At 44.9% G+C, this 17,330-nt stretch overlaps 1 protein-coding gene across 1 annotated transcript in view; it reads left to right on the forward strand.

Moving 5' to 3' along the window:
* The window catches only part of LOC146860197 (stimulated by retinoic acid gene 6 protein-like), a 425,550-nt gene that overhangs the window by 204,179 nt on the left and 204,041 nt on the right, over nucleotides 1–17,330 (forward strand). The window contains exons 5-6 of the mRNA XM_085646323.1: nucleotides 812–932; nucleotides 2,453–2,501. Of these exons, the coding sequence (XP_085502449.1) occupies nucleotides 812–932; nucleotides 2,453–2,501 (170 nt within the window). The remainder of the gene's footprint in view (nucleotides 1–811; nucleotides 933–2,452; nucleotides 2,502–17,330) is intronic.

Genomic DNA, 17,330 nt, shown 5'->3' on the forward strand with positions numbered 1-17,330 from the left:
GATAAATTCCAGCGATAGACGGTGATAAATAAACAAACGCTAAGCACGCTTTGCGATATTTATCGCCGCCTATTGTTGATATGCCCCACAATTTCTCCACGAATAACTGTAAAACTGTACAACGGGGTTGAGTGTGAAACATAAAGTTTTAAAGCAAAAGCAAAATGATAAACAATGTAAGGTAAGATAAGAAACTCCTCAGCATAATTAAATACAATAAAGGGAAAATTTATACCAAAACCATAGAAAGAGGTGAAGCACTTTCAATAGATTAATGAATATATACACTAGTAATTTATTCTTAGTTGCAGAGATTGTCACGTGACAGCAGAAATCAGAAAACGGAGGTGGCCCACCCGAATAATAGAACCCGTGTAATTCCTCTCGACTGAAATGGTTGCTTGTAACACTGTAGAGTGTAGAAAGTCTAAGAAAAGTAAACTGAACATGTTGGGGAAGGTCCGCATGAGAGAGGGGGCTATGCAAAGCATGTGTGAATATCCTTGTGACCTCTTGCTGTTGAATATGTGTATTTATTCGAACATCAGGTACCGCAGGAGTAACAGCTTCACAATATAGAATATGAGCTTTCTGTCGATGCTTAATATGAGCCTTTTTTAGCCTGTGATAAGTTTCAGAGCTAGTCTTTCTTCTTATTTTATCAAGTGTTTTTGTCAAAGATGGAAAATGTAGCACAATGCAGGACCGCCCTGCGGATATAGGGAACATTGAAAGGGCTTATGTGATGTGTTTCCAGCAATATTAATAACCAGAGGCGTTCTGCTCCAATGCGGTCCTTCTTCTCCTGCAGTTTTCACATACCTCCTCTGTGCACTGGAGGCGGGCATCGACTATTACCCGTTCTTTGCCTGCCTGTCAACACGCCACAGGCTCATTGGCTCCGTGCTCGGCTTCTGCTACGCCCTCAGCTGGTAAATATGAATCTTTTCATTTAATTAACAGTTAGTTATAAATTGGAATTTTTTTAAATCGGATTGCGGACATCTGGATTTGGTAGACGAAAGATAGAAGCGCATGCCTGACATCTGTGGCACTCAGCCTGTGAGCAGAATGATTGCTGTGTCGGAGGTATGACTGAAAGCATGCCATGATGGGACAGGCAGGTGTGCTTACCTAGAGTCACAATATCTCCTCACCCCCAACCCTCTTCAGAGTGATTACTGGTCTGAGGCAAGCCCCCCTCCTTGTGTACCCCATCTGCCATCTTTTCTGATTCAGCCAATTTGAAGCCACATCCTCTTTGTTCTGGAAGTGCCACAACAAGCCACCCTCACAGAAGAAGTTTATTTGAGTTGTTATAACAGCACTCTACCAGTGATGTCATTATAAAAGTCCTGGAAACATGTTATGTTTCTCAGCAATCTATTATTGGCTTTACAAACATAATGTTCATAATGAAGGTTCTGACTCAGACTTGATTCGTTCAGATGTTTAGTGCAGGTGACACGTGTTTCGCTCTTCAATGACTGGCCTCTGAGCTTTATCAGGGTGTAATAGTAACCTCCAGTTCCCACTGAAGGGAATGGCAAGAAACTCGAAATACAGGTTAAAACAGACTGAAAGTAACACACGCCATTCCAAATGAATGCAAACTAGAACCCCCCAACTCACCTGGTGCATCTCCATAGTATCCACATAAGGAAACTGTGCAAAAAACAAACATATTTAGACTAGATCAGAGTCAAATTCCCTCCACTGCATTTACTTCACGTCCTAGAGTTTCTATAAATGTTCTTGTAAATGATACTATAGATTGGCAGAAAAGTGGGATGGCTGTTATGATTGCTCCTCCTGCTGGCCTCGTGCATCTCCTCAGGGACATTCTTACAGAGCGATGCATATCTAATTAAAGTTGTTGGTTCATACAGAATTAAAAGGTATGAATGAGTGTTGGGCGCTAATGGAAAATCCTCCAATTTCTTCAGGAAGTAGTTAAGCTGGGGGACAATCTACGGTAGAAAGGTACCTAGTATGAGGAATCCAGCTCGTCCTCCAAAAATCAAATGATGTGTTACTTTCTGAAGACTTAACTCCTTGGCTTTACACTTCTCCCCCACAGCAATAAATAAACCCTGATGAGAAGTGAACAGTAGGGTAAGAGGTAATATAACAGAGGCAACATTACGGGTCAGATGGTGTGTGATGTCACTTGCTCTGCCCATGACAGACTCGTGACAACATCTGTGACATGAGCGTGGTCAGTTCAGTATCATTGTTCATGCTTTGTAGAGTGTAAAGGCCTATGATCATATGAATGGTCAGCTTCTAACAAACTGCAGAACAAATGTAAAAAAAAAATACAAACTGAGAATCATAGTTTTTAATTAAACTAATAACACTGTGCACGATCAGATCTTCAAATGATACTTTAGCACTAAATTGCCGATATTTGTGATCTTGATGTAAAATACCTTTTATGTGAATTTTGCAGGTTTTGTGTGCAGGTTGTATACATATTTGACTGTCAGAAGAATGAAAACGTAAGTACATGTGTATTTGTATTCATATATAGATGAACAGTGGTACCTATTGGCTAGTATTGTACATTAATACAGTAAAAGGCAATGGTGGGACAAAAGATGTGACAAATTAGCCAGTTAGCATTGCAATGTATGTATATTGCTCCGCAACAGCGGCGATGTTTTGGCATCTGGCAGGGAAGCATTGAGAGTGCCAAGGAGTTCATAGCAGGGGTTAACCTTAACGAGTTCAACTTGAAGTTTAATGCCAACATTAACAAACACTTGTTGATTTTCTAGATGTTAATCTCTATGTCGCTAACAACATTGTGAACTCTACACTCCACAGGAAAGCTACTGCAGGCAACTCCACCCTCCACGCTTCTAGTTCTCCCCCCAAACACCTTATCTCGAGCATCCCCTATGGGGAAATGCTGCGCCTACCAGTGGCGGCTGGTCCATAGGGGCGCCGGGGCAGCGCCTCACTCACTAAACGGGCAGCAAGAAATATAAGCAGACGAATTGACAGCTTCTTTGACAATTCGTCTGTTTACATTTCCGGCCTGTGCTGGCAGCTGCTTCAAAGCCTCAAGTGCGCATGACAGTTATCAACAAATGCACATCGCATGCAGGCGAGAGCAGCAGGAGTCCAGACCTCGACTGCACTGCGCATCTGCGAGAAGAGCGCTTTTTATTTCCGCACCCCACTCCATTGACGTTACATTAGGTATGCTGCGCATGCCTAGTGTAGTGCAGGAGTCTGAAGATAGGATCCTGCTCGGGCGGTGAAGTCAAGTCGCCCCATGCCCTGTCAAATGCCAGGATACAGCCGAGTAGCCGCTCCCAGTCGCATCCAGTCTTCTGATTTGCCACTTGCCAGTCAAGCAAAAGAGCGGGGAGAAGTTAGTTCCACGCGGGACCGGCGGAGGAGATGCCTGGTAAATTTGTTTTTATTTTATTCATTCATTTAATTAAACGCCCCCCCCCCGCTCCCCACGCATACCCCAGAGTACTGCCGGCCGCGACTGGTTACAAGGTTAAATGCACAAAGGTGGACCAACTTACAGGGAAATGGAGGGCAAGGGGGGTTAAAGAACTTGTAGTTCTAGTCAAACATCAGGTATGTCTAATATGTGACTGGCTCATCCCCAGCCCTTCTGTGTTAGCAGAGGGTTATTAATGTGGAGAAATCACATCATTTAACTTCGTTTGCCACCGAATTGCGGATTCGGGTAACGGTTTGTTCTAAATGTTCACTTTGTTCTCTCTCGAACACCTCTTCTGTGCCGTGAGTTTGTGTGTGGGTGGGCGTGTATGTTGATGTCTGCTCGGCTCAGATCCCCTCCTCTTCGTTCGTCACATCTGAAGTGTTATCCAGGTGAGTCTCCTCCCCCTCCCAGACCTGTATGAGGCTGGGGGGACAGGTAACTCTCCGAGCTTGACTGTGTGAGGTTTTCGTCTCTCCCCGGAGGTGAAGCAGACCTGTCTTTCCGCGGACCCTCCGGCAAGGGCACCAGGACAGACTCCAGCGTAAGGCAGCGTCCTCTCTCAACGCGGGCCATAAAAGCCTCAAAAGGCAGGGGGCAGCAGCTTCACGCCTTGGCAGGTAAGGCTATGTACCAAGGACTCCCACAACCGTGCATTTCACGGCCATATCGTGTATGTGTAAAGTGAGGGATTACTATGCCAGATGAAGGGCACTGAACTGGCAGATAGAGTAACTTACCGAGGATCACACAATTCAGTCATATGGGAAAGCCAGGATTTTAAACTTTGTCTCTTAATACCGGGCACAGACACCACCCTCGCTTAAACCTGAATCTGCCGGATACGTGCAATACTTTGATTTTGGTGCCTAACGTAGCTGTTGTAAGGTTTATTTTTGTGAATTGTATTTCATCTTGTATAGAGTGCAGCTATTAGCAGCGGGCAATGACGTCCCTAATAGAATTAAATACAGCAGGTCTTGAGATACTACACTGGCCCTCGCTGCACATTGCTCGCTCCTTTAGAAGTGGAGCTGCGGCATTTGCTCCCTTGTGAAATGGATCCAAATATCCGAGTCCGGCCCAAAGCGAGAGATATGTGCATGCTTACTGTGTAACGTGCTTACAGTGGCCTCTGATGTGTGGCATTAAAACTGGCCCTGTATACAAGCCCCTGAATTAACACTGATGCCAAAAACATGGATTGACTTGCAAACAATGAATGTTAAAAACGTAGAGGGAATGCATTTTAGCGATTTAGTTCCTCTCTTATTTTTAAATGTTTACTTAATCTTGCATTCCTCACGAGTTAGCTATTTTATAATATCGTTGTTTATCTGTATTTTTTTCTGTGCATACTTTGAGGCTTGAGCCATGCCAGGTGTTTATGAGGGGCTTTGGATTGAGCACGCAGGCACTAAGGCTAAGGCCAAATAAAGTGCCTGTTAGTGGGCTGGCCTCTCTGCAAAGCACACAGAACAATGTTTGTGTATTCCATTTGCAACTGAAATTCTGTGGAAATGTGTGTGAAAGGGGTACACTGATGTCAACATATTTGCAGGGCAAAAGTAAGAAAAATTAAGGTGCTTATATTTGAGGGAGTGCAGTGCATGTTGGGGGCGGTGAAGTTACAGAGATGTGAGGAAGGGCATTCAGGGAAGAGTGAAAAGAGGATGCTGAAGAGGAAAGAGAGGGGGTTGAAGATGTGGAGATGAACAAGATATGCAGAGAAAAAGAAGATACATATCTAACATAAAGCACACCTAATTGAAGGCCAAAACTCCTTCCACAGGCCTCAATGCTATTTAATTCACAGACTCACTATTTCAGAAGTTCAGAATTTAAACATTTTCAATGTTAATTATTTATAAGAAATCATTGTTGTTACTCATTTATCTTAAACAGCTAACGCCCAGTGACAAAACCAATCATACTGACAGGCTTTAGGCGTATGTCAGTTGCTGTGCCATTTAGATGGATAAAATTACATCTCAGAGAGAAAGCAAAATACCGGTCTGATGGCACACTATGGGAATCACAGAAATGTATTTGGCATGTTCCTTTATAAGGAGCACCCACTTTTTTCATCTCACTTAAAGACCTGTCTGCACATTTTTCTATATGACTGGTTACAGCTTGGGTGCTTCCCGAAGTCTGGTTAGTGCATATTTTTCCAAAGTTAATGCTGCATGCAGTGCAAGACACTGGGCAAGGATACATTTTAAAGGGCTAAAGTTGTCATGCAGAACAATTTACATATTACAGTAACTGTTGAACAAATTAATGCAACAAGATACAGGGTAGTTTTGAATGTGTTTGATATTTCAAGACTATACGTTCCCACTGCTTAATGAGCCTTGCTTTATCGCTGCATTCATTGGCTTTAAAATGCACCATTTGCCAATCTTTTTTAAATTTCTTTCTCAGGAGAGGGACTCTCCCTAGACCCCAGGTTTTTCCATTGAACTTGTTCACATCACTAACTAGTGTTTTCTATTGGAAAGGTTAGAGCCAAAGCAGTCTGGCTTAGTACCCTAGCCCTCTTCAGAAGTCAGACTTGCTTGGCAACTCTGAAATATTGTATGAGTTTCTTTTATGAATGCCTAGAAGAACTGAATTTTTAGTCCATTTATCACTGAAATAGAGCTGAAAAAGATGACAGTTTTTTAAAAAAATTCTTCACGGGGAGAACTCCCTCAAACCCCTCTTATTGCCTTCGGGCTCGCTCGCTACGCTCGCTCACATACGTTTATTTGTTTCGCATACGCCTCACTAGTTTCAAATTCCACCAGCCGCCACTGGCGCCTACGCAGAATCTGCAGCTCCAATACTGACTTAATCACCTGTCAAAGGGATGCACACGACAGATTCAGAGCACGGGGGTACCCTGACAAAATCATCGTCGCCGCCATCACTAAAGCCAATGCCTCCAACAGAGAGACCCTTAAACTGGGCAACACTCCCAATGTCCCTGTAGAAGACAATGCACAACCAGACCCACTCAGCGCAGGGACCGTTAGCACCCCCCTCATCATTTCAGGAACGTGCTATCAAATCCATCATTAACAAACACTAGGGCATCATTAAATCTGATCTCACTCTTGGTCCCATGTTTGCCCAGCACCCCGATATCACCTACAGGAGAGCTTTTTCCATGTGGGATGCCCTAGTCAGGAGCAGTCCTGAAGTCTCCCCCAAGTCCAACTGGCTTACAAGCATCACTGGATTTGTCAAGTGCACCAGTTGCAGGGCCTGCAAATTCGGTATCAACACCAGTCAGGTCACAGCCCCTTTCCGCACTGAAACAATCAAAATCAAACACAAACTCTCCTGCTGGACAGAATATGCAGTTTGTGTGCTAGATTGCAGCTGTGGCCTCAGATACGTGGGCAGTACTAAGCTGCCTGTGCACCAACGTATCTTACAGCACCTCAGGGCCATAGTGAACAACGATGCCTCATAACCCATCGCACGACACTTCAAGGAGATTCACAAAAACATTCTGGGTGATCTCAAATACTTTGTCATCGACTGCATACCACAACTCAGGCGGGGTGGTAACAGGGAAAAACTGCTAAGACAACTTGAGTCTAGATACATCATTGAGCTCAACACTAAGACACCAGCAGGGCTCAACATTAATGAGGATCTACAAAACTTCCTAAAGTTACCACACTATCTACTGCCACATCTCTCATTGGTCAACATGTGCTGTTTCACAGATTAAAAATGTATCTGTATCTGTACTTGCTTGTGCGGTTTGATATATGTGATTTTAACCCTCACTTCATGTATTGTATATACTGTATTTACTGTGCTTCACACGCACCCTGCAGTTATCTGAGTTCTGCAACCCCCCTCACTTTTGCCACGTTTTGGCACCTCAGTAAGTTTCAGCTTTTGACATACTCAGGATTATATGTCTTACTGTTGGTTGTTTTAAAATCACACACACACAGATCACTAGACACCACACATACCTGAAGCTATATTCCAGCTCAAATCCCCATTATGGGAGCACTACCACAAACCACTTTGAACTTTTTACTATCATGCACACGCCCAGCGCACCTTCCCTCCCTCCTTCATCTTGTCATCCGATAGATCTAGGACCTCTAGGTGACTCTTATTCAGACAGCACTCCGCTGATCTCTGGCAATAACCAACTCAGGCTGACTCGCTTTCACCTACTCCGAGCCATCTGCACAACAGTTCACCGTAGGGCAATCATTCATTCGCGCACACATACCTCCTGGAAGGCCGACGAGGCCTCCCCTATTCCACAGCAGGACACTAGATGGCACCAGCACATCACTATAAGGCCTCTCCACACACATTGCAGACATTTTTAACACAAGGACGTCTCGACGCCTCACAATTGAATTTGTCAATACCTGTGCTACTTTTGCACGATGTGTACTGTATCCATTTTCGGGCTGGACTGTTCCCATGAGGCACAGGGTCAGACTGATTTGCATATGGCCATGTCTGAACTGGGGTGGCTGAGTGGGCTAAAGAACGGTGATGGATTAAACCCAGATCCGTTGACTGGGGGTGAGTGCTTGCAATATTCAACACTCCGTCCATCATTTCCTTTGGTTTTTGCTTTGTTCGCCAAAAGTTGGCAGGGTATGCTCAGACGTGAGTCCCTTGCTCACTTTGCCACTGGATTCAAGCAAGCCTGGCTGAAGACGGCTGAAATGCCAGAAACCGGTCCTAGGAAGCTTGTTTCCGGTCCAGGGAAGACATGGCTTGGCAGTTCGGGCTGGACTGTTCACATGAGGCACAGGGTCAGACTGATTTGCATATGGCCATGTCTCAACTGGGGTGGCAGAGTGGGCTAAAGAACGGTGATGGATTAAACCCAGATCCGTTGACTGGGGGTGAGTGCTTGCAATGTTCAACACTCTGTCCATCATTTCCTTTGGTTTTTTCTCTGTATCCATTTTGTGCCTTTGTAACTGTATTTTCACCTAATTATGCTAAGTTGCAGTTGAGCTTTTGCCACGTAATAATAATAACAGTCTGTCAACCATGTCAGTTACTCCTTTACCTTATGGTCGCTCCATATGTATGACCTCATGAATGACTCGTTGAGTTTACAGCACTTATGTCAGCCACGTCATTATATCCTTACTGCCAATGAAAATGAAAAAGTTACTTTCCAGTCCTAGACATGCATGTAATTATATATAGCCAGTCATTCACTGCAGCCCATTACGTGAACAAGACCGCAAGTTTGCAGTCGAAACGCGTCTTCTTGCCATGCTTGCTAAATAAAGAATCATCTCCAGCACCACTATTGGAGTCTGTGCCCTTCTGTTCGACCCGGTGAGGGCTTACTGAGGGATTCCGCCTTGCACACAAACATATATATATATATATATATATATATATATATATATATATATATATTACCTACTGGCGGTCGCCAGTAGGTAGTTATAGTTAGGACCCTGTTTCCATAGGAAAACCGCAACATTCTATTTGGAATAACTTTGGCGCCGGTCGACGAAGCCTTGCGAAATTTTCAAAATAGGTGGGGCGCTACGCTCCGCTCCTACCCAGAAAGTCTCGGGGGGATTCGTCAAGCAGGGGCTGAGATAAAAGGGGGGTCCCAAAACGCGTTTTTCCCATGCATTTTTCCGTAGGACCTTTAGACACAGCTACAGCCCGAACGGCTGAACAGAGTTACTTGAAATTTGGCAGAGAGGTAGTCCTCAGGTCAAGGAAGTGCCTTTTGTAGGTCTGGTGTAAATCTGTTCAGTAGTTCCTGAGAAAATAGCCTTTAAATCAATATATATATCTGAGCCAGCTTACGGTGCGCTTACGGTAAGCTTACCGTACGCGTACGGTGACGTGCGCGAGCGCGAATCTGATTGGCTGTTAGATCTTAGTAAACATTCGAATCGGTCGAAACCAGGAAGTGGCGGCCGCCATTTTCTCTCTCGCACTCTGAGAGGGGGTTAAAAAACAAAGAGCAAAAACATGTAAAGGGGCTGTTTAGACAGCTCCTAAGCACCTAGCCATGTTGAGGGAGTCCCCAAAGCTCCCCTAAAGCCAAAAACGGAATTTTCATTTTTCGATAATTTCGCCGATTACGCTTACCGTACGCGTACGGTAAAAATTATTAAAAAAAAAAAATATCCACACTCTCCACACCCCATGTGCAAATGGTGCCCGAAGGGCACCATTTGAGCATGGCTTATACAGTTTAGTGAAAAATAAAAATATTACCTTTCACAACGAAGTGCATCATATGTCCTCCATGTGCGCACGGTGCGCGAAGCGCATCGTGCGTACATGGCCCATCTAGCGTAACGTGGGCGCGCGGTGCGCGTAGCGCACCGCGTGCCCACCGTGCGTGCACGGCACTAACTGCGTGAAGTGGGCGCGCGGTGCGCGAAGCGCCCCGCGTGCTCACTGTGCGCGCACGGTGCGCGAAGCGCACCGTGCGCGCACGGAACGAACTGCGTTAAGTGGGCGCGCACGCCACGAATGGCGTAAAGTAACTTAGCATTTAAAAAAACGGACAAATTCACTGAAAAAACCATAGGTTTCACACACGTTATAGTTAGGAATTAGCATTTAAAAAACCTTGCAAATTCACTGAAAAAACCATAGGTTTCACACATGTTATAGTTAGCGGAAATTTTACTGATAAAAAACCAATGAAATTCCCCCGTTATAGTTAGTGCAGGCAACTATAACTCACGCGACCCTAATCCTCTGCTGATGACATATGTGTCTTTATGAAAAAAAAATATTTGTAATATATGTATAGCTAAAAATTTATGGAAGAAGACATGGGCAAATAAGTGTCTAAATACAGTATTAGCATCAGCAGAGGATTGCGGTCGCGTGAGTTATAGTTGCCTGCACTAACTATAACGGGGGAATTTCATTGGTTTTTTATCAGTAAAATTTCCGCTAACTATAACATGTGTGAAACCTATGGTTTTTTCAGTGAATATATATATATATATATGTAGCCCCTTAAGATGTTTGAATTATCAAGAGAGGTGTGTGTGTATTTGGTATTTATATAGCACATATCTAGCTGAAATGCATCAAAATACTGTGCATGCTTAATTGACAGTGATTCACTCATCAAGAGGTTATAGGGATAGCTTGGTTCTGACAGTGGAAGGAGCTGTTACTATGGGGAAAATTCCTTTAGCACACATTGTTGTTTTATTCCCCAGGCAACTGTACCTTCCAATCCAAGTTCTCTAGGTAACACTGGAGAATGACATAAACTTTCATGGATCACTTCCTACTCGTAATAAAGCTGAGAAAACAATTTGGAAAGGGCAAAGGATCCCAGGTTTAAAGGGAACCTCTTCCCATTTGTAAATGAGTTACCACCCCAATTTGGAATAACTAATCAATGGTTCATGACCGGGATTCCGGTAGAAAACCTTCATCCATATGGTTCCTAATAACAATTTGGAAGAGACGCCCTAAATACCCCATTTAGTATGCAATTCAGCATCCATTTCTAAACCCATTTTAGGAGTAGGCAAAACTTAACATAGTAAAATACAATTTTGCAGTGGCAAACACTCTGATTTTGCAAATTGGAAGGGTTTGCAACCACTTAACAGTTTAGTACATCTGGCCCTATGTCTCATTTTTCTTCAGCTACTTTGAAGGTTCCTCCTGAGTTACTCCTGCAGCCCTCATGTCCTTGGGGTCGTTTTCTAGGCACCAGGTCTCTCTCCAACCAGGTCTCTTGTAGGGGTCCGCCCTCAATGGTCAAAGGAGCCTTGTTGAGGTCTGCCACTTGACACTTGGAGAGCAGTTCAAGTCCCTGGAGCCAGCAGGAGTCAGGACTTCGTGAGTCCTTTTCTTTCAGCAGGGTAGTCTTTCTTCAGGTGTAGTGTTTACAGGCTATTCGGGTGCTGGTGAAGTAGCAGCTTTATCCTCTGTATTAACTAGTGGTGGGAAAATTCTTCATATCTAATTCTGTTTACTTCCTTGTCCTATATCCATCACCTTTTAGAGCTCCTCCTGCTTGCTTGAAGCCATAAATCCAAAAGGTCTAACCCCTTATTCTACTACATGGTTCCTTCAATCTCCTGATATCACTCCCTTATTTAGACCTCTGTCAGGGATATAATCTCTTTTTCCCCCCATCTGGGATTGCAGCCAGATGGTGGAGGGGTGCTATGAGAATGAAAGAGAGCAGATTCTGTCAGACACATTTTGGATCTCCAAGTCAAAAGAAGAAGTGTTGATGCTTTTCTTTTTAATCTGACAACTATTCCTGTTCCCTCCCAAATGGTTGACCCCAGTTTAGTGACCATTGTCTGACAAAACACTGCCTGCCAGGATTCAAAGGCCAGGCTATTGCCCTCTGGAGAACAAGACTACTATCGCTGGTCAAACATGTGCATTGGCCTCCAGAGATGAATTGAGGGGGTAAACCTGGTTCTGAGCCAAATTTGGCTCAGGCAGTGTAGTGAAGATTGCTATCTATATACGTACAATGCTAAGTTAGCACAACCGCGTTAGATGTTAGAAAGCCATCTTGCCGCTTTTGCTGCTTTTGCATACGTCCTTCAATTATGTTTTTTATCCTTTAAATGGGTTTTTTCAATTCTTTTTCTTTTTTCTTTGTTTTTTCTCTTCAACCTTTTTCACTTACCTTATATGGACTTACAGTTCATGCCCTTGGTTCCGTTCTATCAAACTTGAACTCTGCGTTCTTGCAAGTGAGCCCCTACTGGTTAGTGGTCCGATCAAGGGGGGGGGGGTGTAGTGAAGATTGCTATCTATATACGTACAATGCTAAGTTAGCACAACCGCGTTAGATGGTAGAAAGCCATCTTGCCGCTTTTGCTGCTTTTGCACACAACACTGTAGTTACATGTTATTATTTGAGAAATGCTTGCTCGACTTTGCTTCACATGAGAACTGTCTGTTGTTCACATCCCAAACAATGAGCAGCGAGCTTGGTCTGCACATCGTGTAAAGAAACAGTCTGGGTCGCTAGACGGTGCATGTTGTTGGGTTCAGGTTGATCGGCCCACTATTTAGCCATAACACGCACGCAGCTGCAAATATCTGAAAGTCGGGTGCTTTTAATGTGGCAGTGTTGTATGTTTTTCATTACATTCGGAAGAAGAGCTTTCCCAGGAGCAGAGTCTAGCTGATCCTGTGATGTGATCTCACTGAGCTGATCTTTACGGTATGGGGTTCCCCATTCAAGCCTAGAGACCTTTAATTAGTCCAATAATAATAATATTAGTTTACTAGCGAAAGGAAGGTGGCTGATATCCACTGTCATTTTAGTATGATTACTCCTTTCATTTTCTATGGTATTGTAACTATGCTGATGGTTTTGATCTAAATCATTTGTCTGCTTATGTTAGCCAAAGTACTGCATCTTAGGACACAAGGTTTATAAAATAAACTCTTTAAACTTTACCGTGTCTCTGTTTATTCAGTTGTGGACTGATATGAGAATAATTACGAACAGGTATTTCTGATTCCCACCATTCCTGAGAAATACACTAATTCGCTTGTTCTGGGTTGTTGGGACCGCCAAGATAAAACTCGGATAATGAATGGGACACTGATGCTGGTCGGATAAGGGGTTCTGGGTTCTGAGGTGAGTTTTTGATACACCACAATTCACTGAGGCCCTGGTTTCCTGTGCATAGTTCTGTGCATAAGCAGAATCCCTGCAACATGGCGCACCTAACGTTTGGTCTATTGATTTGAAACGCTTTAGTAGTGCTTATATTAGTCCACAACACCCACACTCTGGTTTCCGGTTGACGGGAGTGACGGTTTAACCTACCTGTGTTTCGACTAATAGGTTCCTTCAAGCTTGATCATTAAAAAGGTTATTTTTACTGAACCCCAGTGCTACTGTTGATATCGTTGCTACTCTTTAGTGTGTCCTAATGGCGGTTGACATAGCCGCGCATAGTCGTGCACCTCTACGCCGTCATTTGACGACGTATGGGGTGCCAGATGATGGGATGGCTGTAATTTTTGTGGTGAGCGCTGATGCGTCATACCCGTATGAGTTGTTTTACTCATGGGTGACGTTTCCGGCAGTGGATGACGATGATACGTTTCATTTCTTTACTCCCACACAGCTACCTGCGGTCTATACCCCGTATAGGACACACGAAATTCCAATCTCTGCCTGGCAGCATACCATTTGGTTTAATGGCGCCCTTCCCCATGCGGTTGCACCGGCAAGAATGGGCGTGTTGTCCATTGCAGGGGCCACATGGCCGGTGCTGGCCGGTTTTACGCCTCATCCCCGCTATCTCACGGTGGCGGTGGCTGAGTTGCGAGTACTACACACAGCCCTGATTACAGTCTATAGGGCTTTAGTGCAGTACGTGTCACGCAACGTGCAGGTGGGGACACCTGCTGTTGCGGGACAACCAACAGACCACCACACGGTGGTTGTTAGTCCTGTTATGGTTAATTCGGTTATGGGCAAGCGCCCGCAGAGTAAGGAAGATTTTCCTTTTTGGCTTGCTGAGAAATTTGACCAACTGGAGGCGGTTTTTCCGCATACAACTCCTGTGGAGAAACACAGGATACTCACCATTAGTTTGCCGAAAGACTTAGTCCCAGATATGGCTGATTGCACAAACTGGGTCAAGGTCTTTGCCGCGACCTACTCGAAGTGCTTCGGCACTCCGTCTATGTCTGTACTACCCTCCGTCATCAAACGTGTTCAAGAGAATCACGGTGCGGAGGCTGCTGTTGAATTGGGAATGAGGCTTGTCGGAGTGTTCGATGTGGTGGCTTCCATGGTAATGGGCAACCTCAAAGGCGATGCCATGCCAAGTCTTAAATAAGTTGGACAGCGTGGATGAACTCGACAAGCCCAAGGAGTTCGCAAAAATAATTGCGTAAGCCTACAGGCAAGTGGGCCGTAGTACGTTGGGTGTTAAACCAGCCGTAATTATTCCTGATATAGTACAGCAAACTAAGGTGAGCTCGTCAACTAAAGACGAACGCCCAAGCTTTCCTAAACAAAGTTGGTGAGCAAAGAAACATGGTAAGCAGTCGCCCGTGCAGTCGTCCAGTGAACGCACATATGATCTGCGCGATCGATCTCGTATTAAGTCACCTGATAGATTTCAGGTTTCTGAACAACGCTCTCCTTCACAGGAAACATCGGCTTCACAATCCGGTGGAGGAGACCGTGGGAAAGGAAGGGGTGCCCAAGGTCGTGAGCAACCCTGCCAGACTGACGGCAAAGGCAAGCAGGACGAGTCTGCGTGTCAAAGACCCCCATTTCAGAAGAAGAAAGTTGCTGCTCTAACAGCGAGGTATGCCACAGATGGTGCGGACGCAGCTTCAGAACCTGACATGGGCACTAACGCTGCTCGACAGCGCGGCGAAAGTTACAGTAGTGCGACAAGCACTGCGTCCATATCTGGTGGCGACAGCAACTGATACGTTCATAACTGTAGAAACTGCTGACACTAGAGTGGCTCCCCCTGACAGACATAGTCCTTTTAATTGAGGGTGACATACAACGCACAATTAAAGGGATTTTTTGGGATCATCTGACCACCTCATATGATATACTATTAGCAGATTCAGATTGGCCCCCGGCTTTCGTTTTAGATGCTCCTAGAGGGGAGGAAGTAATCCTCCCGTCCTTTGCGCACACGGTGCCAAGGGACCAAGCTAAAAAGTTCGCCGAGGAGTGGGCTCTGGTGCTTGCACCTGCTCTGTATCGTAATCAGGTAGGCTGGGATAAATTGTCCCCCAACCATGAAATTCCGTTGCGGTCCACGCCCCAGCCTCAACCCCAATATCCCATGCGTCGCGAAGCAAGGCCTCACGTCGCGGCTATCCTTGAACAATTGGAATATCAAGGGGTAATTGAAACTTGTGTGTCACCAATGAATAGTCCTTTATTCACTGTGACGAAACCTGACGGGTCGTACCGCTTAGTTTTGGATTACCGGCATTTAAACTCTCATTGCCGGACATGCGCAGTACAAAATACCCACAGTTCGGCTCTCGTCGATAGTCTCGTGAGAAAACGGTTTAAAACCACACTTGACATCTCCAATGGCTTTTACAGCCATAACCTGTCCTCTCTTAGTAGTGAGTGGACGGCATTTACCTCGGGTGGCAAACAAAAACATTTCAAAAGATTACCGTTAGGCTATAAAAACAGCCCTGGTGTCTTCGCCACTCGCATGGTCTCTCTGTTAGAGAGCATAGACCCTGATGCGTACTCGTATGTGGATGATATTTATCTCATAGATGACGAGTTGGGACCGCATCTCAGTCGCGTTGATCGCATTATTGTTTTGTTTGCAGACTTCGGTTACAAATTCAACTTTGCGAAGTCTCGCATTGCAGAATATACAGTGTTGTTCTTGGGGTACGAACTCAACAATGAAGGTCGAGGATTGGCTCCGCGCTTCCTAGAGAAATGCGCATGCCTACGTGCTCCCATGACACTGAAGAAATTACAATCTCTGCTGGGTTTTCTGAATTTCGGTCGAACTTACATTCCAGATTATGCCCAGTGTATCAAGCCGCTTTATGCCTTGATACAACCTACTTTTTCCAAATCATGTTGGCTGCCAGAGCATTCAGCTATATTGCAATCATTGCAAGCTGATCTTCTTGCTTCAAAATACTTACTGACGCGTGATAACCACACTAACCTGGTAATAAGAATTGTGCCAGGCACAGTGGGTTTCACATACTTAACGTTCAATGAGGGTGACACCGTCCCCATTGCCTACAAATCTCACTTGTACACTTTGGCTGAACTGTGATTTTCCGCTGTCGAGAAAGTTCTGACAGCAGTACAGATGGTGATTCTGAAAGAGAGAGCGCTATCGCAAGGAAAACGCATGCTGGTGGTAACACATCATATCCTGCCCTTGAGGCGGTGACAAAAGCAAGTGTACCAAATTCTAAGGCTTTGCATCCAAGGTGGATACAATGGGCCACTTCCTTGACTTCGCCTGACGTCACATATATCTTTGACGCGGCACTTCAGACTCAGGAGTTTTTGCAGTATGAATTTGTTCATCCAGCTCCTCTGTCTTTTCGCCCGCTCGAGGATTACCATTGTGTCATTTACACTGACAGTTCTGCGCAACCGGCAACTGGATCAAAGCATGCCTATTCAGCGGCCTGCGCAATTGTGGTCGGTACTTTCGTAAATGGTGATTTCCAATCCGACGTCGTGCATACGCAGTCATTGGGTGATTGTACCGCACAGTTGGCGGAGCTTCATGCTCTGGTGCTAGCGCTAGAGATTGCTGATCCCCGAGTCACTACCCTTATAGTGAGAGACTCATTTTATTGTGTCCAATCATACAACGACAATCTACATTTTTGGTCTCAGAATGACTACCACGATTCCAAAGGTAGCACGATTAAGCATAAAACGCTTTGGGTTTGAGTGGTAGAACTTAAAGAACATCTGCCTCTCGTGAATGTTATTCAAACTCTCGGTCACCAACGAGTTGGTGTCCATGCTGTCGGCAACAGCCTGGCTGACGAGGCAGCAAAAACAGCAGTGGCAACATACTTAGTAGCAGCAGTTACAAGATCCAAAAGTAAGATCGATGATGACATCTTGGCAGCTATTGCTGCTACAGAGAAGGGAACGAAATATCCAAGAGGTTTCCCTTCTCGTTACCATTATCTCTTAAGTCCTGATAACGTCCCATTAGTGAGGATTAATGACGTTGGTGACAGATTGATTCCCAACGCGGACTGCAGACCATCTTTGATATTAGCAGCTCACGAGGGCATGGCATCCGCGCATGCCTGCGTTGCAGCTACTGTATCTCTGTTACAACAACGTTACTGGTGGTGCGGTTTATATAAACAAGCCCGAGCT

This window comes from Triturus cristatus, chromosome 3_1, assembly GCF_964204655.1.
Source record: "Triturus cristatus chromosome 3_1, aTriCri1.1, whole genome shotgun sequence".
Classification (NCBI taxonomy): domain Eukaryota; kingdom Metazoa; phylum Chordata; class Amphibia; order Caudata; family Salamandridae; genus Triturus; species Triturus cristatus.